We start from the raw sequence: 25902 nt of genomic DNA, 5'->3' as shown, positions 1-25902 counted from the left end.
CCTGAGATATAATAAGCAAATAACTGCTTCTTCTCATTGTTTCAGGTCTACCAGTAGGTACATCCAACTAAGACCATTACCTTGGAACAAACAGGAAGTTAGGAGGGACCCCAATATTCAATAAGCAATAGTTTTAAAATCATTTTTTTTTGAAAAAGTAATACAAGATGAACAAATAAAATGTATATAAAACATACTAAGCTGAGGTGTTACACTGGACTCAGTCGGCAAAATAAAAGAACTAATTTCTCTTCTTGCCTCTGTGGCAAATTTCAATATTTATTTCTCATGGATCTTGCTTGCCCATTAATCTTTGAATTTAACAGTATTATATTAAAGCATTACCATCTCATTTCATCCTCTTTTGCTAGGTGTTCTTTATATTCTGTCTGAAGTTTGCATGCCTCACTTGCTGATGTTGGTCCTGGCATTAGTTCTATTACACAGCACCTCCAGAAAATATTATGAAAAGCCATCTCAGAGGCAACCAGGAAGCTGCCCAACATCAGCAACAAGAGAGAAAGACCAGCTCTCCAAACGGATGTGTCAGGAGCACAGTGACCCTCGTATGCTTTCTCTGTGAACTGAGCAGAGTCTGCTGACAGTTTCTGTATTGGGGAGACGGAAGAGGCAGCTCTGAGTTAATCTTGGGCTTCACTTTAATTACAGAAGCCAACAGCAGCTCCTTCTATGGCCTGAGTGTAAAATGGTGCAGCTTTGATTTATGCCTGTTTCTGCCAGGTAATTTATTGTTTTAGGGGTGTTACACAGTCACTTCCATAAAACCTGAGCTCCATATATCAATTAAAAGCATGCCATGACCACTTGCCCTTGAGATTCCTAGGAGTGAATGGAGCAGGCAATGAGTCTGCAGTTTGGCAATATTGAAGTTTCTGAACATTCGCTTCTAATCTCTTGGTTTCTATGAAATAGAGCCTCAGACAAAAATTGCCTCCTTCATGTCTGCCTTTACTGTTTGTCCCACATGGTTGCAGTGTTCAGTTGTGGCTCTGTTAGAACTATGAAAGCATACATGTGTATGTTGGCGACAGATGGACCAGAAAAGGTATGTCTTCAGGAGCATGCATCTACAACTCTCTGCAGATGTGCTAGTTCTCTGTCCAGGTGCTTGACACCAAGTGAAATACCCTCTTCTATTCCAAGCGCTGATGTCCTGGTGTTCACTGTAATATTTGGATATAGGGCTTTAAAGAAGTGCTTAGGTCTGGATGAGGAGGTCTTCAGAAAAATGCTGGTTAGAGAAAGGCATGTGTGCTAGCTCCTGCCTGTTTTTTATACCAGGTAAGGATGTACAAAGGTAGAAATTAAAAGCTAGGGCAAGAGCCATCATCAGGACCCAACCAAGCTGGTACCTTGGTCTCAGATGTCACTTTCCTGAGTAATGAGAAAATAGATGTCTGTTGCTTAGGCAGCCCAGTCTATGACATTCTGCAATAATATCAAACTAATGGGCTCCTCATGAGAATTTGAAAAATATGCCATAAAATTTAAATCTGACAATATAAGAAAAGACAGATAAATCTGCCAGTACAATTAAAATTGTATAATGGCATGCAAGTAATATATGAGAAAAGATACACTTCAATACCAATGCTTGTCACAAACAGCAATAATAAACAATAAAATAAATTGGAATGTATAAGGTTAAGTACAATTTGAAACTAAATGTGTGAAAGGTGGTGCTTACAATTAGAAAGAAAGTCATGCAAAAAAGAACAAAGGAAGATGTTTTCTTTTACCTGTATAATCCTCAACATTGACAAGACCCAATCATGCCATTACAGAGGGGTGTGCTTAGATGGGTGCAGAATCCTGAGATTGGGCTACAGATGAGGGCTCTGAAGCATGGGTATGGAAGGCTGCTACAAATATGCCTACCACAGCCTTGGTGCGGGATGTGAGAGAAAGTGGTTGCTTTGTCTGGATCTGAGTGATGGGTGATCCCCTCAATGAAACAGCTTGACAATATCAAAGAGGTCCCAAGGTGACGGTCGCAGCATGTGACCAGAAATTAGGTTCTATCACTTTGTGGAAGCAGTGATTGCCTTCCCAAGAGTATTATTTCCATCTTTAGCACTTCGAGCTACCAGCCATTTCTCTTTGCATAAAGCTAAATTGGGGTTAGTTAGTAACATATCAAGAAGAGGTAAGCATCAAGCGGGACACCAGCCTTGCCTGCTCATGTCAAACTTTTCTTACAGAGGATCATATGGATCAAAACCTGTCTAATAACATTCATAGTAAACATGCCACATTTGTAGAAATGAATCTTGCCTAAATGCTTGATGCTTTGCTCTGTCTTTAATTGAGAGTGGTTTACTAGAACATATAGGAGGCTATACAATGTCCTATGACACTTTTAAGTCAGCATAAACCGTGGGGTCAGGAGGACAGAGGATAGGGGATGGGTTGTACTGACAGGCAGTCCTGAGTGACATATGCTCTCTCTTAATGCTCTTAATGCTGCTGCATGTTGGAGGTCACATCAGGAAGATTTACTTAGTATGGGAAACTTTATGCAAAAGTGTATCTTTAAAAGCAGATGACTTTAGTGGGAATTATTTTCATTACAGGCTTATCCAGCAGGGTTCCTTTAAAAACTATCTCCCCTACTGCATGTAAGGGTGTCATTTACAGATAATTATCTATTGGCTAAGAATACGGACAATTTAATTTGAAAACATTTAAGGCTAATTTAAAAATGGAAAAAAAAAACTCTATTGAGAATTTTGTTTAGATATGTACCCCATTTTTAAATTGGGTTATTTGGTTTGTTGATATCTAGTTTCTTATGTTCTTTATATATTTTGAATATGAGCCTTCTTTCAGATGTGTAGTTTGTTAAAAATCACTTCCCACTCAGTAGGCTGAACCCTTTGTTCAAATGACAATGTCCTTTGCCTTACAGAAGCTTCTTGGTTTCATGAGGTCCCATATATTAATTGTTGTTCTTTGTGCCTGTGCTAATAGTGTTCTGTTCAGAAGTCTTTTTCTATGCCAATAACTTCAAGGTTATTATTCCCCACTTTCTCTTCTATCAGGTTCAGTGCATCTGGTTGTATGTTGAGGTCACTGATCCATTTGGTGTTGAGTTTTGTGCAGGGTGATTAGTATGGATCTACTTGCATTCTTCTACATGCCAACATTAAGTTTGACCAGCACTATTTGTTAAAGATGCTGTCTTTTTTTCCCCCCCAGTGTATATTTTTGGTGCTTTATATAAAAAAGCAATCAAGGATCCATATGTGTATAGATTCATGTCTGGGTCTTCAATTCGATTCCACTGACTAACAAACATGTCTTGTTTCTGTGCCAATACCATGGTGATTTTATTACTGTAGCTTTGTGGTACAACTTGAAATCAGAGAAACTGAAATGACTGGGAAATACTTAAAGAAATGTTCACCACTCTTAACCATCAGGGAAATGCAAAGCAAAACTACTTTGAGATTCCACCTTGCATCCATTAGAGTGGCTAAAATAGTCAAAACAGGTGAGAGAGCACACTGGTGAGGAGGGTGTGGAGTAAACAGAAAACTCACACGTTGTTAGTAGGTGTGCAAATTCAGAGCCACTGTAGAATCCTGTGTGGCAGTTCTTGAGGAAGATGGGAATTAGCTAGTCTCAAGATCCCGCTATACCATTCTTTAACATATCTACAAAGGATGCTTCATCCTACCCCAGAGACTCTTGCTCAACCATGTCATTTCTGCTCCATTCTAATAGACAGAAATGGAAACAATCTAAATGTCCCTCAACAAAAGAATGGAGAAAGAAAATGTGATGCATTTAAACAATGAAGTATTACTCAGCCATTTAAAAAAAATGACACCGTGATAATTGCAGACAAATGGATGAAACTAGAAAAAAAATCATTCTGAGTGAGGTATCCCAGACCCAGAAGGACAAATATGATACGTATTTGCTCATATGTGGATAATATGTTAAGTCAATGAAAACCAAGCTAGAGAACCACATAGGGTAGGTATAGAATATGGAACTAGAGGGAGCAGTTCCTTAATCTAGTTCCCTTGGGAAAGGGAAATAGAAAAGATAATTATGGATGGACTAGTGGACTAGGGCAGAAACTGAAATGGGAGGATCAAAAGGGAATTGAGGAAAGGTGGGAATATAATATAATGTAACAAATATATAATGGGTGGAAATATAAGGAAAGACAGCTAAACTTAAGGGGCTTTTGAGAGTAGTGTGAAAACCTAATGTAGTAGAAACCTTCTAAATTATATACATATATGAAGGTGATCTAAATTACATTGCCAAACAATGGTGAATACAGAGTCTCAACTGGACATCTTATGTTATCAAAGAAGCTCTCAGTATGGGAACCGGGTTACATCTAATTGAGTTGCTAGCCTTGGAAATTCCCGAACAGCAGAGGCTATTGGCAGGATTATATATAAGTTGCCATCCACAAACTGACAGCAAGGACTCATTGTTGACTACAATTCCGACAAAATTCATTGAACATGGAAATGTCTATCTGGCACCTACAGAGAATCTCCACTCTCTGTTCTGTTGTATTTGGTATAGGAAGGTACTCTGTTTGCTACCAAAGGAGAAATGTAAACACTTAGCTAGGCACAAATGCTTTGATCTATTTGTAGCCTATGCTAGAGAAACAGCGGCATACAGCTTGTGGGCATAACCAATAACTGGATTGACTTAAGACCCACTCGACAAGAGAGAAACTATACTCAGTACTGCTTAAGTCAACAAGAACCTGAGACTAGTTAGCCCAGAGTCCTTGAGAAAACTAAATCATTCTGGTCTTAAAACAACAACAAATAGTGATGAAATGGCTCCTAACTACATCCTGCTATTCTCATAGATCAGCCATCATCAGAGAAACTTTCTCCTGCAGCAGATGGGAACAAATACAGAGATCCACAGTCAGACAATAAGCAGAAAATGAGAGACCTTGGAACACTCAGTCCTAAATGGGATGTCTCCATCAAATCCCTCCCCTCAGAGGTCAGGGAACCCCATGAAAGAGGAGGCAGAAAGAGTGTAAAAGCCAGTAGGGATGGAGGGTACCAAGGAAGAAAAGTCCCCTAAATCAACATGAGTAATCCTCATATAAACTCACAGAAACTAAAGTAGCATACACATGACCCCCACAGGTCTACACCAGGTCCTCAACATCATATATATAGATGATATAGGTGATATACATATAGATATCTTCCAGTTTAGGGTTTTAATGGGAGTCCTCTGAATGTATGATTGAGTGGGTCTCTGGTTCTTGCGCTATCTCTTGGGTTTTTTCTTCTCTTGGTTTGTCCTCCTGTCAAATTTTGATTTCATAGCTTTTGTTTTATCTTATTGTATTTTATATTGTGTTTAAATGAATGAACAAATGAATGAATAAAAACTAACTGTTAGTGTAAATGTTAACAACTGAACTGTCATTTATACCTGCTGGGAGTGGAAAATCTGTTTTCTCCAGTGGAATGACAACCACTCCAGGGCAAGCCTCATGTTCAGGAGCAGTTGACCAATATAATATAGATTCCACAGGATTGTTTTGTGTGTGTGTGTGTGCTTTTATTGGGTTACAGTTTGGTTTTATCTGGTTCAGTTTTTTGTTTTGTATTTACGTCATTTTAACTTGTTTTCTTGGTTTTTGAAAAGTTTGTTGTTGTATTGGGTTCTTGCTTGTTTTTGTTGTTGTTCTGATCTGTTTTGTTTTAGAACTTAAAGTTGGGTAGCCAGGGAGAAAAAGAAGATGTAGAAGGACTTGGGGAGTAGAAAAATATGATCAAAGTATATTTAAATTTAAAGATCGTTTTAAGTAGTAAAGAGCATAATAAAATTGGAGAGAGCCCCCAGTTTGATGAATAGTATCAGAAGTCAGTTTACATAAGAACAGTCCACAGAGTCTAACTGCCATGTACATTTTTTTTCGGGATTATAACTTTTGGAAAAATAGAATCTTTAAGATTAAAGATTCTATACCTGAATCTTTAAGATTAAAAAGGGTACCCTAAAACATTGCTAGGAAGTAAGGGAACCTTCATTTGAAAGAAGTGGCAGAATTCTTACTCAAAGTCTCTGTATCATTCAGGTCTCAGAAACAAGAGAAGATGGAGCTATTTGCCCTGTGAAAGTTTGACCTGAGAAAAGAGGACCCTGGATCAGTTGGCTGGATGCTTTAAGAGCAGGAGTTATAGCTCGTTCTAGATAGGTGTTTTCACCTGTTAAGAAATAGCAAACTGGGATGAATCTTGCCAAGGTGCCAGCTTTCTGCAGACAGCTGGACCAAAAAGCAATGGAGGAGAGAGGAAGCCTGGGCAGTATGCCCCAGGGTTGTGATCAGCCTTCCCTGGCTCTAGTGGGGCTCCTTGCTATGACACAATACTCAACAAGGTTGCCAATCTGAATACCATTGCTTAAGATAAACCCAGGCAAGATTCTTAGTGAAAGAATCTAGGTTGTGCCTCTTTTAAAAACTTTAAAAAAAAATGAAATTAGCTATTAATTGCTTCCTTTAAGACTGCTGTAGAAAAGGGCATTGATTTTAATATATTTGAAAATAATTACTATGAACCTGAACATTCAACAATTGGGGCAACAGATTAAAATATAATTAAACAATAGCATATGAGGAGGCCATTAGCATATTTTCTAAAGTTCACATGGCCGATCCGTGACAATAAGAAGTTAAAGATATGTAGGCGAGCTGACTGACATTACTTAAAATAGGAGCTCGCTAATCTTGTGAAATATATGTGCAGCGGTGATGTCACCACATACTCTTAGAACTAACAAAGACACTTTGCATGAAGGTTTAGACACTGTTTCTGTAAGAAACATTTTATAATAGCTTAGAATATCAGGCACCTATCAAAAATATACATTGAAATAATATAAATATAAAATACACAGTTTCTTTAAGACAAGCTCTCACTATGTAGCTATAGGCCTGGCTGGTATCAAACTCAGGATACACCTGCCTTTCTCAGTCCTTAGTGCTGGCATCAAATCTATGTATGCCACACCTGGCCATAATACACATTCCACTCAATGTTTGGTTTTACAATCCTTATATAATGGGTAAAAATGAGGTCTAGCCTGTGGCTTTAATTAGCTATCTCCTGACATCATATCCCCCCCAACAGAGAGTTTGTGTGATATTTCTATATTTGCTATAGAAAACATGACCCAAATTTGCTTTAGAACAGCTAGTCCAATTCAAGTTAGTACTTTCCAAGGTTGTGTCTTGTTCCCTTCTGTAAATAAGAGGGAAGTATATCACAGGAGTATACAGAGCCAATCTGTCTAATACGTCAACTGACTGCTTGCCTCATGTGACTAATTAGTGTGATGAATTCAAAGAAGTATTGTTTCCTAGTCCCACCTACATCGTCTTATAGAACACATACGGAGAGAAGTTTTTCTAGGAGTTCTGTGGACTGCTAGTAACACTGTGCATCAACAATTCTCCAGAAAACGGAGTAGAAACAGAATGGGCAGGTGAGTGAAAAGAACCAAATGTTTGTAAATGCCTCTGAACATTGAGGAGCTCCCCTGGCTCCAGATTAAGTCACTTTCCTTGGTGCCCCGACTCCCTCACCTGCAAAGCAAGCAGTAGAGTACCTACCTGGAGCAGGTATGGCGAATTCTAACATCTATAGTGACTCACAAGGGACAATTTGCCTCCATTCAGAAAGAACCACTTCTTGTGAGGGTTTAGAATTCCCTGGGGCACAGAAAAACACCCTCCTCATTCAACCATCGAACAACTGAGTTTGAGTATGAAATAGCTGGCTATCTCCATGTCTTATACAATCAGTTTGTCCCAGAATTGTCACCATTACAGTTTAGGACTCAGGTGACCTCTCTAGTGTATCCCACTCTTACACTCTGGGGACTGAGGTATCAGATTTTTCCCAGCAATGGGGAATCTCCTTGCTTTCATTTTTGTGACTATTGTGAGCTTCTGCTTCAATACTACCCTTCTTTCAGAAGGTCATTGACCATCCCAAGGACATTTAGACTCCCTTTTAGGCACTAACTCTAAAGAGGACACATTTGCCAATCAAGGAAACCTCCCTGTGCTACATGTAGTCTCTGCATTAGATAGTAAATAAGGACTCAGTCCTGCCTAAGATACAAAAGAAGGAGGTCCAAAGGGCCCAGGCTTGGCTTTGGTTGTCCACTCTGCTCTGCAATCAGGGAGGGTGCTCTCCAGGATTTCCATCCAAGCATATGTTTAGTCTCCCGCCCATGGCTCTTGATGGCTATATTTACATCTCGATGTAATTACATACATATATAGAATTTAAACAGAGTGTTTTTGAATTGCTGTTTTCCTCTTAAACTGGAAAAAAAAAAAAAAAAAGAACCCCTAATTTAACTACCCTCATGTTGGACTCACAAGCCTTTCAAACAATATTTCCCACAGTGAACTCTATCTACAAAGAGACAGACCCGCTGGGCAATGGGGGACTCTTTGGTTGGCTTGCACATTTAAAATGCTTTACCATTAATTTATAGAGCTATAATCAATGCAGGCAATGGCCTCTAGTTCCTGTCCCTCCCACAATCTTTCCCACCAACCAATTTCCATGTCCCATTCTGGATGTCAGTCATGACAGGGTTAATGAAGAATGGCTGGTGCATACCTGGGAGGCAAGATTACTGTGAATGGGAGCAAGCAGAGGGATTTAGATGCTAAGGCAATGGGAAAACAGACATGCTTATGAAACTCCACTGCACCTTATGGAGAGCGCAGCCGAAAGGAGATGAGATCAAAGGAGGGGCAGAGACTTACATGGCAAAGGAGATGAGCGGACTCATATATACATATCACAAAACAAAAAGAGCCACAACGGTGGGCTTACTTGCAGAAGTATATACAAGTGAACTGGGGCCACTGTACATGGAAGATCCCTCCTGGTTGGCCTGGCACAACAGCACCGTGCCTACAAGAGAGAGAAAGAGAAAGAGAAAGAGATGGCGGTGTCTGGTTTGGGGACAGCACACTACATCTAAGAACATGGTAATACAAACAAGAAAGGCAGAGAAATGAAAACATAGCCACATCTCCGAGTACAGGAAGCCAAAGAGACCAGAGGAAACCCACCCACTTCCATAACCCACCAAACACATGCCGTGCCATTTCACAGGAGCATTCACCGAAGGGTCTGGTTAGTGTGTAACAGCCCGCTTTCATACACGCAATGGGAGTGGTGTGCCATTCTCAAGGGTGTCTTAAGAAATAGCAGCCGAATACCCATGTCCCAGTAAGTATCCCGTAAGTAAACGGATTTGATCACCAAATATTAAAAATAAAAAAGTACGAGAGAGAGAGAGAGAGAGAGAGAGAGAGAGAGAGAGAGAGAGAGAGAGAGAGAGACTTTGGAAGGAGACTAGAATAAGTGGGAGGAAAAAAGAGTAGGTAATGGAGGAACTGATGAAAAATATATACATAAAATGTCATCATGGTAGCCATTATTATGTATAATTAATATATGCTAAGTTAAACTTAAAAATATCAATAAGGACCAGACAGTAAATTGGACTGAAATACCACTTTCACGTGATCTTTATAAGTCACGGGGCCTCTCTGTAGCTCACCATTCCTATTTGAGAAACAGAAATGGGCATAAACATACCTACCTCCAAAAGGTGCCCATGGCAAGGGCTACCATTTAAATCATTGCTCCACAAATGGGATCTTTAGGGATGTTGATTTGTTTCAGGGCATTTCCCCTACCCTGCCCTAAGCATTCATCTTTGCAGATGAGCTCCTTAGGGAAAAGGTGGAAGAAGGGCAAGGCAGAAAGGAATGCTTGATGTGTCTTCCCTATGGCCCCTCCTGGATGCATGCCCCACACTGTGGGAGATGACTGTTGGCCTACTTGCTTCAGGCTGCATCCCAGGAGTTCCTCCAACTGCAGTGTCTATTTAACTGACCTGCAGGCAGCCAGGGACGGCAGTGAGGGCTTGCCCCTGCCTGATTTAAAGGACAGGGCAGCTGGCTTCTTGTAAAAATGGAAATTTACAGCAGGGAGAAATGGTGGAGTCCTGAGACAGTTCCTTCTCTGGTGCCACCTTTGAACTACCCACTCACATCAAGGGTGGCTGGCCCGAGGAGGACTCTTTGAAAGGTAATTTACCTCTGCCAATGCTATTAAATTCAAACTCAAGGACTGCAAAGAATGAGAGGAGCTTGATGCCCAAGGAGTAAACCAGTGACGGATGCTGTAAAACCTCCCTGCTTTCTGTTCATTTCCCTGACTGGGCCAAGTCTTTTGTACTGTGGCAGGACTGTCATCTCCTATGAAATAAAGCCTACCTCATGAGCACACCTCAGAAGCAAGTCCACCCTATAGAAAGAGTCTATCATCCTGTTCTACATTACATCAAGATCTACAGGCAGGTAGTTCAAACTCTCAAGTGTCATTGGCTTCAGAAATAAGAAAGTTGATGGTCCTGCCTGCCTGTGCACCACCATCTAACTCTTTCAGGTTCTAACAAGATACATGGTACGTCAGGGAGACTTTAACAATTCCCTCTCAAACCCATGTCCACCTTTTCTCCATGCTTCTTTAGAGTCTGAAACTTATTTCCTTATTTCCAGGTTAAAATAAATGTGTGTGTGTGTGTGTGTGTGTGTGTGTGTGTGTGAGAGAGAGAGAGAGAGAGAGAGAGAGAGAGAGAGAGAGTGTGTGTGTGTGTGTGTGAGACACCATCAATCAACACTGAGTATCTTCTATTAATCTCCATCTTATATTTGAGATGAGGTCTCTCTTAAAACCTGAGACCACCAATTCAGGTAGGCTGACTGGCAGGCCACTGAACTTTTTATGTGGGTCCCAGGGATCTAAAGTAAGGCCCTCATGTTTCTTTGGCATGTATTTTATAAGCTGAGCTATCTCTCCAGTCCCCACAAAACAAAGATTTCACTAAAATCTCAAACCCTTCTCTTCTTCCAGTCTCCATGTTTAATAATGCTATTCCTGTCATGTAAGAAATAGTTGCTTGACAGTATCACACTTGTCTTAGGCTTGGACCCAGAGAGGAGCCATGTATTCTCTTTCTCCTTTGTAATCAAAATAGCTCAGGCATAAGATTGAAACCAATTGGCATGGCTTGGTAATCAGTGCACTAAGAACTTGGCTGGACCCTTTATCAACTTTTGCTGAATTGATGGTTCTCTCCTTTCTACTTCACTCTGTCATTATAAAAGAGCTATGCCATGGTCTAATTGGCCCTCCATAAACATTTTTGGTTACAACAGGTAACTGGCAAGGGAATTAAGAGCAAATCCCCACCATCGAGGAGGGAAGAGTTCTAAAATTAGTCATTGGCGATAAGCTACCCACCAGGACAGGCAGTTGTTTTAGCAGCTAGTCCTCTGAAAAGAATTGATGCATGACCTTGCCATGGGCAGGTATCCCATCTGAATTTGTTCATTGCTTAAAATCTTAGACAGGAAAGTAGATTGCTAAAGGACACAGGGAAAGCTATGACTCTGAATCTCCAACATGAAGACCCTGGTGGGTGAGTTTTGAGACAGTCTCCACCACTCTCTCCTGTGCATCCTCCATCAAAAAATCAACCTTTAAAACAAGATCTTAAGTTTCCTGATGAAGGGTGGGACAGAATGTCAAAATAGGAAAATCATCTAATTTTAGCCAAAATCACAGCTAAAGGATATTTCAGGATCTGTTGTTAAAACCCCTGGGTCAAGTTTCAATATACTTAGTGCAATGTGTAGAATTCTACTGGGACCCAACACAGATTCTGTGTAGAAAGCTGAACCCTGGCAGGGTTAATGAAGCCCTCTTCTTTTTCTTGGACTGTGGATTCTAAAAAGCCAGCCTAGAATCCTGTCTTTGAATGTTCCTTTGGTAGTGAAGCAGAACAAAACAATCTTAACACAATGATTTTGACCTTTTGTAAAACACAATCTATGCTTGGTCTATAAGACTTTGGCTTTATTTTACCTAAAAGCATCCTCTAATTGAATTTGCAATGCACTTATAGTGAGTTATTTTCCCACTTTGCAACCTTTGTTTAAAAGAAAGCCTCGAATTCAATAAAAACACCACAATACAGAGGAACAGGGCAGTGCCCATGCATCTCAGGGAGAGGGCTGCTTACTGCAGATTTGTTTTAAAAAGTAGGTCAAGTAGCTTAGAAGGTACAACTGGCCCTATAAAGACTGTTTAGAAAATCGTTGGAAGCCCTTCCCAACACAGCATAACTTCTCAAAGAGTCCCTTGAATTCTGTCTTCTCCCAACCCCTAGCAAAGACCACAGGAAATCTTTGAAAGAGCATCACTTGCACAGGGTGGGCATAACCTACACTTACACATATGTTCCTTGGACTAAAATCTCTTTATAAGTGAAGGATGACAAGAGGGGTGAATTACAGTCCTACTGACTCTCCAGCCAGGGCACACACCACTAATCAGTTTTAATATCACCTATTAGTCTGCAGTGTCCTGGAATGTGCAGAGTCGCCCTCAACATGACTACTGGCAACTGTTGCCACTTGATGTGAGTTGGTAGGTAGGTAAGAACTCTATGTCCTCCTTGCCCTCAGGGTTGAGTTAAATCAGATAGAATTGGCCTTTCTACCTCTGACAGAATTGATTATTAGTAATCGCATATGGTGCAGCCCTTGTAGAAGTTGCCTTTTCCCATATCTCTTCTGCATAGTTTAAAAGTGACCTCTTCCAGTCCCACTCATCCGGAGTGAATTAATTACTCCCTCTTCACGATCTTATCATACCCATTTTAATTCCCTGGCAGATCCTTTTCCCTATTTACATATGGGTTTTCCCTGCAGAAACCCCTAAGGCAGGCCAAATCATACTTAACATTTTACCCACAGCACCTAGTGAGACACCTGACCCTGGGCAGAGACTAATTAGTGGAGTTGAATTAAAATACCTTTTTTTTTAAGGATCTATTTTTATTTTCTTTGCCAAAAATAGTGCTCTTCCAACCAAACTCCCTGAGAGGTGACTTCTACTGCCTGATGTTTATGGCTGGGAATTCATTTGCTTAAAGCTTAAATATATTCACCAGTTATCTCTAAGGTGCTTGTCTATTTCATCTCTTTCCCAGGTTTATTGAGAGAGAGAGAGAGAGAGAGAGAGAGAGAGAGAGAGAGAGAGAGAGAGAGAGAGAGAGAATGGTAAATGTCTGTGAGCACATGGGTACTTGCTACTAAGCCTATCACTAAGTCAGATTTCTCTAGGGCAGGAAAGGATATAGGGGTCTTTGTCTAAGGTTGTCCACCTTACTGCTTTGAGCCAAGGCCTCTTGCTGACCTGGAATGTGCCCCTTTTGTCTAGGCAAGGTGGCTGGCCAGTGAGCTCTTTGGATCCACTGCCCCTAGGTCTAAGTCTGGGGATATGGGCAGGTTCAGCTTTTAACCTGGGTGCTGCGGAATTCATCCAGCCATTATTCTTGCAGAGCAAGTGCTGTTATCAATGGAACACATCACCAGCCCCTTTCCTGGATTCTTTTAAGGCTAAGTCATATGGTCAGCTGGACAGCAACCCTGGTTGCCATGTCCCAGACCACTGAAAACTATAGCTTATCTGCAAACAAGACAGCCCTCTTTCTGAGGATGATCAAGCCCTGTTCCAAAGCTCATCAACCTTGTCCAGAAGACCAAAAGCTTCTGCATCCCCAGCTTTTGGAAGATGCTGTCACAGGTATGATTTTAAAGTCTCTATCTGGGCAAAGGGAAGCCAGTGGGATGTCTGAAGTGGCATCAAACTCTTGTTCATCTGGACATTTCCCCTGGCATGAAGTGTGGGAGAGATGGTCATCATTCCTGACTCTGACAATTCAGCCTGGAAGGGACAGATGCCTTTTCCCAGACAGGAAGGGTAGTGCCAAAATGTTTAACCTTGCTGTTAATTATTAAATAAACAACCTAGATTCAAACAAGCAGACAAAATGATGCAACTTCATAGTCTCTGCAGAGGCAGCCCTCCCAGAAACCATTGCCCCTACCACCACGCATAAATGAGCCTCTTTAAGACAGAGCTCTGAGGTCTTCCAAACACCTGGAAGTACACGCCATACATGTCTTCCTTTATCTGCTTCTAATTGAATGAGCACCTTTCCTTTGGCTCTTTCTAACTGAAAAGGGTTTATAATTAAGACTACACCTCTTTCCATTCCTCTGGATCCAGGAACCTAGACCAAAAGCAGAGAAGCAGCTGAAGACAGAGACTCTGGCTTCTGAACAAGTAGCAGGTGACACTTCTGAGCAATAAAATTAGAGAAGGATGGGAAAGAAGAAATGAAGGGTGTTTAATAATGTCCACTTAGAGTCAAAGGAGCAAACCCCTTGCCATCATCCTGTGAATAACTAGGCCTTGCTCTGGATGACTAAAATCCAAAGAGAAAGAAAAGAACAACAAACAAGCAAAGCAAAATAAACAAACAAACAACAACAAAACAAAGAACAACAACCACAAAAAGAAATGCTAGGATGCTAAATCCTAAATGACATGTTCACACATTTGTGGGGTTTTTAGTTCAGTCCCCATAATTCATGTAAAGCCCAGAGTGGGATTGCAAGCACTTGTAATCTCAGTGGGAGGAAGGGGCGGAGACTTAAGAGATAAGCAGATTGATCCCTGGGACTCACTGGCTAACAGCCTAGCTGAATTAGAGAACTTCAGGCTAGTGAGAGAGGTTCTCTCAAACAACATAGATAGCAACTTAGGACTGACACCCAAGGTTGATGCTCCCTCCAAATGTGCACAAGTATAATCACACACATAAACACACAGGAAAGGGACATTCCATGCCTTGGCCACTAGAAGTGGCCAATTCATTTCATCACCCGAAGACTAATATATTAGAAAGATTAGTTTTGTTCTGTTTAAATATATAAAATCAAAAGATACCCGGGGTTCTGTAAGACCAACTTGAACAGTGGTGCACCCATTATAAAAGGTTTGTGTATCACATATTGTCTTAAATGCATCCACAAACTTCTACCATGCTGGTCAAGTCAATGAAGAGCAGAGCTCTCTGCTGGGCTCCTCGTGGGTTTTCTCCTGCCAGTAGGCTTTGTGATGTATCTGACTCTAGCAGAGTGTGAGGGAGAAGGGCCAAGGGCTGAGTGAGCTCATTGCCTGATCTCAGCCTGCTCTCTTCCTTGGTTCATCTGGGGAATGATAGAGCTGTAAAGATCAGTGTTCAGTCTGCTGGGGTTTTAAAGTGTCGACCATGTACAGAGTGGCATGCTGGCTCTGGAGGCTATTTGTGGAAATCCTTGTGTTTTCTGAAAACACCCAGCATACTATTTTTTTTTTTAAATGCACATGATCAGGGACAAAGACAAACACAAGAAAAAGCAAACAAACAAACAAATAAACATATACACATAAAAAATAAATAGTTCTAAGCACGTTTCAACCTGGGCCTGTGTTATCAGTTATATGATTCACTGGTATTCAGAAAAATAATAATCTACTTCAGGATAATTTTCATTATATACTTACAACTGGCAAGAATGGTGTTGTCTTTCTGCCATCTGCCACAGGCAAGACTGAGAAAGCTCAGGAGTCATTAATACAAGAAACAGTGTTATTTTCACTGGATAGGGACAAGGGGAGCATTTGGAGGGGCTAGGGTAAGGAGAAAACAACATTAAAACACATTTTAGAAAAACAAAATAAAAAGTGGACAATATATGTGTATGCATGTATGTTCACATGTGTGCAGAAGTGTGTGGAGGCCAGAGGAAAAAACATGAAAAGTTGAAGTTGTTTCTTGGGCGCCATCCACCACGTTTTTAGAAAACAATGAGACAAGTTCTCTCACTGGCCTGGAGCGTACCCTGTAGCCTAGGCTGGCTGGCTAGAGAGTCACTGTAGAGATCTTTCCGTCTCCAGTGCAACATCACTGAGATTATAAACACATGCCACTATGCTTGCCTTGTTTAAAAACAAACAAACGAAATACCAAGCAAGCAAACAAAAACCTTGACGTTTGAGGATTGAACTGAGGCCTTACAAGGTAAGTACTTTCCCCATGGAGCCATCTCCCCAGCCACAGAAAGACTTCTATATTCATCACTTACAAGGGGAATGGGGAATGTTTACCTGGCTTTGCTCACACCCAGTTAAGAATGTCAGTAGTGTTGGTTCTTTAGATTTTTTTTTTTTAAAGGCAAAAGAAAACCCAGAAGACTTAATGAAGAAGAGCAGATTATTAGGGATCCAATAATTATTCACTTTATCTATGTAAATGTTTGTCTCTTGCTTCTATTGTTGGGTGATTTTTAAAAGCTTTAAAAATTAGCATGAAAGTAGGTAAAAAAAAAAAAAAAAAAAAAAAAACCCAAGTAAATGACCCAGCTATGGGCACAGGAGAAATGAGCCCCCTGCTGAAACAGAAACCTGCCAACTTCTTTGTAAATGTCTCTAGAATTTGGAAAGGGTGGCCACACCCTGCAGCTTCTTGCAGTCACCCACATCATTAGAACTTATTACATGCCAATAACCTGGGCCCTTCAGGGCTTCTGACTCAGAAGGGCTGGTGAAGACCTGAATGTCTTAGAAATACCTTGTCCTGGAAGGACCAAGGGCCACACTTTGTGAAATGCTCTCCTTGGTGAGCTCCCCATACCTCCAGGACAATAATTTGAAGCTTTGTAATCCATTATGTACATTTAATATTAATAGAGCAAGAGGGCAACTGAGCACCCTCCCAGACCTCATGGCAAGGTTCAGAATTGTACACATCCAAAAAAGAGCAAACACAGCAAGGACATACGTAGGATAAAGTTCACCATAATAGATCTGTGCTAAATACTCCCACCAACAGCCTGGTTTTTTGTTTGTTGAGAAACAGTTGCATGTAGTCTAGGCTATCCTCCAACTTTGTAGCCAAGAATGACTTTGAACTCCTGATTTTCCTGCCTCTACCACTCAAATATGAGTTACAGGCTACTGTACCCAGTTTCTGTAGTGCTGGGGACTGACCTCTAAGCGTCATGAGTGCAAGAAAGCACTGCCGTGAAAAAAAAATACAGGATTATGTTTTTCCTTCTCATCAATCACACGGCAGATGGTTGTCTTTGCTCTGTAACCTGGGAAAGAGTAGACTCTCCTAGTCTCAGTTGCTCTGTGAACTGTGAGGTAGGCTGTTATGCATTTGTGGACTACATGATTCTTGGGAGGGCCCTGTAAGTTTTCCTTCCCTGAGGAGAGGTGTGTGGGCCTACTCCCTGTTATGGAAGGGATTGCATGCCACAAAACCCATGTAGTCCAGTCTTAAGTCCAAAGAGCTCAGAGCCTGGTATTCCAAGGGATGATCTTCAAATATTATAATTGGGTTAAATGAGGCCACATGGGTGGACCCTAATAGAATAAGAGTGAAGTTTTTTTAAAAGGTAATTAGAATGCAGTCTTGTACAGAGAGAAGACCAGATGTACAAACATGTACAAACATGTCAGCCATCTTCAGAAGCTAAGAAAGATATCCTCAAAAGACTCTAACCCATCAATGCCTTACTCTTTTGCTGTTAGCCTTCAGAATTTTGAAAGTATCTATTTCTGTTGGCAGTTACCCTGTCTTTGATGCCTTCTTAAGTACAAACAACTAGTGCACACAGCATTCCCTTCACAGACCCTGTCTTAAGGGCCAAATGAGACGCCCTGCCAGTCTTCGCAGGTAGCATCTTACCAACCTTGACTGTCTGCTAGGCTCAAAGCACCGAGTTATTGCCATTCAGTGTGTAAGAGAGTATATTGTTTCTGATTGATATATGAATCCAAAAGCCACAAAGGGCTGTGGATGTTTCTAAAGTCGCACATTTTTGAATACCAGAAGAGCATTAAGCTAACACTACCACAGTTATTATCTAATGTTCTTATAACAACTTGAAAGGCTAGCTACTCTGAAGGGCTTCACTAGAGCTTCCAGTACCGGGAAATTCCCATTTATCTGAACATAAACATCACTGGGAAATGTGAATATATATATAATTGTTACAAATCAAAATGTGTTTCAATTGTACTGGGAGATTTCCATAGTTAAAGGGGCCCTAAAGCAAATCCATTCTGTAAATAATCCTTCAGCCTAGTTTATTTTTTCTAACTTTTGATTTTCATACTATTCATAAAGAAATGCATCATTTTTATCTTTCTTTTCATTTCTTAATATTTGTCACAATTTTAGACTTTGCATAGAAGTTCCAAGAAAAATTCCAAGAATCGGTTTATAATTTTCTCCTTGATTAGTTGAATAAAATTGTAAGTGACTCTTTTGTTTATCTGTCCCCAAATTTTAGGCTACCTGTGGTTTTAAGAGAAAATATTTGGCTCAGTGTGAGATTAAATCAACAAAAGTAGTTCCAGAAGCTGTGTGTGTGTATGTGTGTGTTTGTGTGTGTGTATGTATGTATGTGTATTTGTGTGTGTATGTGTGTGTGTGTGTATGAATGTGTGTGTATGTGTGTGTATGAATGTGTGTGTATGTGTATGTGTGAATGTGTGTATGTGTGTGTGTATGTGTGTGTATTTGCGTGTGTATGAATGTGTGTGTATGAATGTGTATGTATGAATGTGTGTGTATATGTGTGTATGAATGTGTGTGTGTGTATGTGTGTGTGTGTGTTTTGTATGTGTGTGTGTGTGTGTACATGCATACTGTACCCATGTGAACAAGTGGCTAGGCCACAGGTCAATATTGGGCATCTTTCTCAATGGCTTCACATACTTTATTTTCCAGAAAGGGTGTCTTACTAGCCTGGAGCTCACCAAGAAGGGTAGGCTGGATGCCACACAAACCCATGAATGTCTCTGTCTTTGCCTTCCCAGTGCTGCTATTATCCCAACACACTGTTATGGTAAATAGAACTTATATTTGCCTGGAGAGCTCATTACTAATTTAGCTATTTTCCCAGCACCCAGAAACTTTTGAGCAAACACCCAAGAAGCTCCATGATCTACCATCTACCCTTTACAAATTATGATATAGAAACTACTAGCTAGGCATGGTGGCATATACCTATAATCTCAACACTTGGGAGGCTAAGGTAGGAGTATCAGGAATTCTAGGCAGGCATGGGATATATAGTAAAATGCTGTCTCAAGCACAAAATGGCACTATATTTAAATATTATACCCATTACACAGATAACAATACTGAAACACAGAGAAATTTCAGATCGTACTGAGAGTGACATTGATTTGTGAAGCTAAATGCAAATGATTACAACCAGATTCCTCCACTTGAGTTTTAAATAACATTCTTTAAAATCAAGTGTCAACAAACTACATAGTCTTTAGGCGTATCTGGCCACCGCCATTTATTATGTCCTTCAAGCTAAGCCTCAGCTTTACACAATTAAAAAGAAATTAACAGAATATCATTGTTGACCAGAAAACTGGTCTTAAACATGTTTTAATGTGTATTAATGAAGTTTTATTGACCCACAGCCATATGTACTCCTGTATGTACAGTGTGCAGCTACTTTGTGCTATAACAAGAAGAGGAGAGTTGGCAGGAGAAGCCAGAGGCCTGCAGAGTTTGAAATATATACTATCCACCTCTCTTCAGAAAACATTGAAAAGACACTTTTAAAATATGCTCCCACTATTTGGAGTCATATCAACAGCAACCTTGTCCAGATAAACCTAGCCCTTACTCCGGAAACTGACACTAAATATTTCAAAAGACATTATTTTATCAATACTGACCAAAATTTAATTTTGTTTTTGTTAATAATCTAAGGGTATGTTTTTGCTGTTGCTGTTGTTGTTGTTGTTGGTGGTGGTGGTGTGTGTGTATGTCTCTGTGTGTGTGTGTGTCTGTGTGTATATATATACTTTACATGTATGTGAACACCAGAAGACAATTGGGTGTTGTTTTTTAGGACAGGTCTCTCACTGACTTGTGGTTCACTGACTAAGCTAGGTTGATTGGTTGATACTGATCTGCTTGTTTCTACTCCTCCAGCATTTGAATATCACAGAGCTACCAAACCTGGCTAAAGTTGCTTTTGATGTGGGACTGAACTCAGGTCCTCATGCTTTCCTGGGAAAAGCCTTATTGAGCCAATTGAGCTGTCTGTCCATCCTCTGATAATATGATTTTTAAAATATGTGAAGGTAAAATGCCCTTCTCATCTTTTGACTCAGTATCCAAACCGTAAGGGGATGGTAGTGGGGTAGAAACAATTTCAGAGTCCATGAGGAAGTCCAGCAACTAAGTTGCAGGCAAAACCATGGCATTCAGTTTTATTTCCTAATGTGATACTTCATGGATACAAGGGCCCCATACAGGCAGGAGGGATCCAGGGCCATGCATTTCACAATTTGCTGTGCTCCATGGTCCTATGACTGTTTTCCATGCAAGCTTTAGTCGAGCTGGTCTGGGATATGACTTCAGGTTCTTTGCTCACAAGAACAGCCAACAGCTGAAGGTACTGGTATGGGGAGTGAGTTCAGGGACTCTGGAGAAGCCCAAATCAGAGAATGAGCACATCCTGGGCTACTGGTCTTCAAGCCCTATAACCAAGTATGTTCTACCTGCACTGTGCCCCTTTTGCCAAGAGAGATAAAGACCCAAGAAGGGAAAATTCCAGAAAAGAAATTGATTCTACCAGCTTTATATAATTCTGACATTCAGACTCCTTTTTTTCCATGTTCCTGCCTCTCCATAGTGACACACTTGATTTGGGGTAATCCAACACACTTCCTGACCTGGAGATGGCCAGTAGCCACTGTTCCTATGTCACTGAAATTACCTTTAGATATGTTTTGGCTACAAGACTTGATTCCCACTCAGTAGATCCCAGGGAGTCCCCTGGTCACATTTAAGAATCTGTACTAGGCCTTGACATTCAGCAGAAGATACCTCTGGACAGAATGGATAAGAAAACCTCACTTGAAAGATTGAAGACAAAGGGAGGAGACACAGACAGAAGAATAATAATGGACTTTTGAGGTTTGATAGTGTAAGTCAAACAAACAAACAAATAACCAACTAAACAGTAATAGGAGCAGCAACAAAATGGGTTTCAAAACTCTTCCACTCGGTCTTGCTTTCTAGTCCGAATGACTATAGGCTATTTGACTTTGGGAAAGTAATAAATTATTTCTAGACCTCATTTCCTACATCTGTAAAAAATGGGGGGTGGGATTAAAATATCAGGTTGATTAAGTAATATTTGGTTAGGCCAACTTTATAAAATAGCTGGGCAAATAGTTGCTAACTGAGTGGTCACAATAATACTAATTGTAATAAATATTAAGAGTCTCAAACTATGACACTGTCAGAACTAGTTTGTTCCTTTAAGAAAAGGGGGCAGCCAGGATTATCCCTATGCCAAATATACTTTAAAATTGGGGATTCATTGCTAACCTTTAAATGTATTGGTTGTCTGTGATAGTGGAGTGTGGGTAAGGAACAGAAAGTGAGGGCCCAGTGTGTCATTCCACATTCCTACTGGGCAGGGACTACTCTGGGTAAAGGCTCAAAGACAGGCCTAGCATCTACATGACATGTGGTCTCTAACCTACCAAACTGTATTTATTTTTGACTTCTACTTATAGTAGAAACCAACTCATTGTGAAGTCTATCCAGTGAATTCAGAAGTGGCCTCTACCTCTCTTTCTTTCTAGTTTTCCCTGCCGCGTTATATCCTTGGGAATATGGCTAGGCCCTAGAACAGTGAAGAATCTCAAAAGCTGCCTGAAGAGGCTCCCTGCTCCTCCTCTTTATGGTCTACATGCTATCACAGAACTCCATTTTAGGATGCTGCAGCTAGTTTTGGGAACAGAAGAGAGCAACATCTTGAGTTGCCTTCTTAAGAAAAAATAAATTTCACCTCTGTATTTCTCAGAAAGTAATGACATACAGGTGCTTAAATATGCTTCCCAGAAACACACACGAGAGAGAGAGAGAGAGAGAGAGAGAGAGAGAGAGAGAGAGAGAGAGAGAGAACTTAGGTATGCACTAAAAGCAAATATATTTCAGGCAGTGAAAATTATTCTCAAAATTACGCAGAACTGGGTTCCAAGTTTTTTCATTTCACATGTGCATCAAAGAAGCAACTGAAAGACCCAAATAGATGTTTCCTTATTTCTAAGGAAAACATCACTAATATTGGGGTGTTTGTGTCTTAGAATGATAAAGGGTTTAATATGATGATGACTGTACATCGATTAACCTTTGCATCAGATTTGAATATGTAAACCATTAACTAATTTAATCTCTCAAACAATAACAGCCTCTGGCATTATTCTTTGAATAATCCTTGCTTAGTTTCCATAATGGTATACAGTTAATGAAAACTCCATTAGAATGTTGTATGTGGCATAATTAATCCTGGCTGTTTTCTTTTGGTGTAAATAGCTAATGTAGATCCTGAATTCTGTTTTCCACTGGCCTTATTAATCTTTCATAAACCAATATTTTGACTGTAATGGGTGATAACAGCTCCGAGGAAGTTCTAGAAATATATTACGTCCTAGCGTCGTGGCTCACCAGAGTGGGATGGTGCCTTGTGTGAGCTGGTTCTTCAATAGCAAGACATTTTCAAAACTCATGCAGGCTGGGGAGCTAGAGAGATGGCCCAGTACGTACTTAACAGCTCACATTGCTCTCTCAGAGGACCCGAGGTTCCTAGCACCCGGCTACTACCAGGCAGCTCACAACAAACTGTACCATCAGCTCTAGGGGTTCTGATACCCTTGGCCTCTGAGTTTCACTACACTGGGCTGCATGGACCATCCCCATGTCCCCATAATTTTAAAGATATTTTTAAAAAATTAAAAGGCAATGGCATAGTTTAAATTTGCAGAACACATAATTAGCATAAAGCGTATGATAGTAGACTATGTGGCCAAGTTGAATCTACTCACACAACAACTTAATTAATTGGACAAATGTGGATAGCCATAACGTTTTAAAAAAAAGAACGCTAAGTGTGAGAAGCAATAATAGTACTATATATCACTGGATAGTCTATAATCAAAGGGCCATGTAATGTAACTAGTTCTAAAGACACTCATTGCTTCCTGTTTGAGGTACCTGGTAATTCTCTTGCCTAGGAAGAGGTTTAAATGGAAGGAAATTGATTCTGATCCATTCTGTGACCACTTCCTTGATTAAATCATCAAGTGGTAGGTGGTGTGTGTGTGTGTGTGTGTAGGTGTGTGTGTGTGTGTAGGTGTGTGTGTGTATACTCATGAGAGTGCAGATAACAGGGAACAGCTTGAGTGTCTTTCCAAATTTTCTTTTTAAGACGGCGACTCTCAATGGCCGGGAATTTCCCCTGAAGGCTCAGCCAAGGAATTGATTTCTGCCTCCCCAGCACTGGGTACATAAGAGTCCACTGATATGGCCACTTTTATAAAAGTAGGTTCTATGGACTGAACTCAGATCATTTTAGCATGGGTTTGAAGATTCAAACTTGGGTCCTTTGTGCTTGTAAACCACACAATTTTCAGACTGAGCCTTCTCCCCAACCTTATAAATAATGATATCTAATAACTAATGGTATCTTGATATTTATGTTTTTAGAAAAGTAAACTCTTAATTTATTATCTTACAATTTTACATGTATATACAGTATATTGTTAAATTGTTTATTTTGTTCTTTTTAATTTTTTAATGTTGAAAACTGGCATACAATGAATGTCTTAGCCGTCAATATGTAATTTTTCACTAAAGTGGGTAGACTCTTACTCCCTTTCATCTCTTTCACCTCTGCTATTCATCGTCTTCCTCTCTCTCCCAGCTTCCTCCTGCCATTTGTATGTGTCTTCTGCCTACCCCACCCTTCCTCATCAGATACCTCTGGGTACAGGTTAGATGCAAAGGAACAGCAGAGTTCTTGCTCCTTTGTTTTTTATCTTTGCATCCAGTGACAGCCATCCCCTCAGAAGACATATTCCAGAATGCATATTCCTTCCTGTGGTATTTTCAGCAACATTTCTGTTGAAGGCATCCTCTGATCTCAGCAGATCAATACATCTCAGCCTTTGGAAAGAACTTCACTTTGCCCAGAAATTCCCATGTGTGGTAACAGATAAAGACCAGGTCCCTACATCTTCTTTATTCGTTTAGAATTTCTTAATAGATTCTAAAGTTGAAGGTTGAGGGATGTCCTGAGACTACCAACCTTCCTGCCACTGCCATCAACTTTTCCCACTTTTCCTGTTAGATGATGGACTATGTATCTTTAATGACCCGATTTACATCACCTTCTTGGTTACTAATGCATATGCAATGATTGCTGTTGTTGGCAGTGTGTATGACTGTACATATGCACATGTGTGTAAGCTCCAGGTTGTTGCTGTTGTGTATGGGCATATGCTTGAGTGTGCAGTATTCTTTTTGTACACTGAGTGTGCTGTGTGGCATCCTTTGGTATTTGAAGGAAGGCATGGCTCTGCACTGTTACCTTGGTTAAGATGTACAGGATACCACCTTTGTTCTACAACATTTTACTAAAGACTGAGTAGGGATGGGGGATGGCTCAAAGGACAATAAGCTGGGATAGGGAGATGGCTCAAAGAACAAGGCTTTGTTGCATGAGCATGAAGACTTGAATTTAAATCCCTAGAGCCATTGCAAAGCTTGGACATGGTAGCTAACCAACTACACATTCAACCCCCCAACACACACACACACACACACACACGGACACACACGGACACACACACACGGACACACACGGACACATACAAATTTTATTACACATACTACACATACATGAGCAGGATGAATTGAGAACAGAAGCAAGTGACAGTTTTTATTTGCAGTGGTCTTACTTTAGTCATTCCATGATGAGCCTAGTACAGCCAAGGTACATCAGTGGAGCTCTGTGTGCTCATGCCAAGCCTAACCACTACAACAGTGTAGTCCTAATAAAAACCTTCACGAATCACCCTCTCTGTGTGACCTATATGCAGTTCTTATATGAGAAATGCCCCGCCTCCCACTGCCTCTGGAGGAGCAAGCCTTGACAGACTTCCCATGCAACAGAAAAAGAACAAATTTATTTAAGAAATGCATTTATTTTAACTAGCTCAGCAAGTCCTGATCCTATCTGAAGATCAAAAACCCCCACAGGCTCCATCAGAGACGAGCCGTGTTCCCTGTGGGCTAGGGAAGGACGAGGATAGAAATTAAGGCCAAATGTGGGCCGGGATGGAGTGAAATCTGATAAGACAGATGTGGCAAGAAGAGGGCATGAAGCAAAGTGAATCTCATCCCAATGAGGAGGCAAAGGTAAACAGATGTACAAGATAAGGTCTCTGAAGTGGAACATTTTCAGGCTGAGAATCCTGTGCTTGGGGACTGAAATCTGGATGCCCCCGTTCCAGCTCACTGAAGTGCACTGCATTTGAATTTAGCAGATGTGTAAGTTATACACAGCATCCCAGAGCCAAAGGTCACTGTTTGACGAGAACAGTCTCTTTCAGGACAAAACTCAGCATCTAAGTCCAGCCTATTCCTCTGGGTGGGGATGTCAAGACATTCATGCTAAGAGGGATGTCTGAATATTTACTGCTTGGAGGGCTTTGAGTGGCAGTGGGGACATGCAAACATATATCACCATATTCCAAGGTGCCAGAGTCATATGCTAAATTGCATGACTGATGCCCGGGGATTCTCCCACATGTGTACCCTGAGCTCAGTCTTCAAATAAAATGTGTGCCTGGGATTATAGCTACTCTATGTGCCAGCTTTTTTTCTTGGGCCTGTGATGAATATGCTGACAAAAGCTACCTAAAATACACGGTTTATTCTGGTTCACAGTTCAAGGGTAGAGCCCACCAACATGGAGAAGGCTTAATGGCCAGAGCTGGTCACATTGTGTCCACAGTCAGGCAGCAAGAAGCAATGAATACT

General features: G+C 40.7%; 1 protein-coding gene across 44 annotated transcripts in view; it reads right to left on the bottom strand.

Moving 5' to 3' along the window:
• The window catches only part of Rbfox1 (RNA binding fox-1 homolog 1), a 2075913-nt gene that overhangs the window by 72148 nt on the left and 1977863 nt on the right, over positions 1–25902 (bottom strand). For 32 of the 44 annotated variants that reach the window (XM_076937356.1, XM_076937350.1, XM_076937357.1 and 29 more), the window contains one exon: positions 8886–8966. The exons of the other annotated variants lie outside the window; for them this stretch is intronic. In XM_076937356.1, the coding sequence (XP_076793471.1) occupies positions 8886–8966 (81 nt within the window). The remainder of the gene's footprint in view (positions 1–8885; positions 8967–25902) is intronic. 44 annotated transcript variants of the gene reach the window in all.

Source organism: Arvicanthis niloticus, chromosome 6 (genome assembly GCF_011762505.2).
Source record: "Arvicanthis niloticus isolate mArvNil1 chromosome 6, mArvNil1.pat.X, whole genome shotgun sequence".
Taxonomy (NCBI): Eukaryota; Metazoa; Chordata; class Mammalia; order Rodentia; family Muridae; genus Arvicanthis; species Arvicanthis niloticus.
The sequence above is the reverse complement of the archived record's forward strand: the minus strand, read 5'-3'. Positions and strand labels throughout refer to the sequence as shown.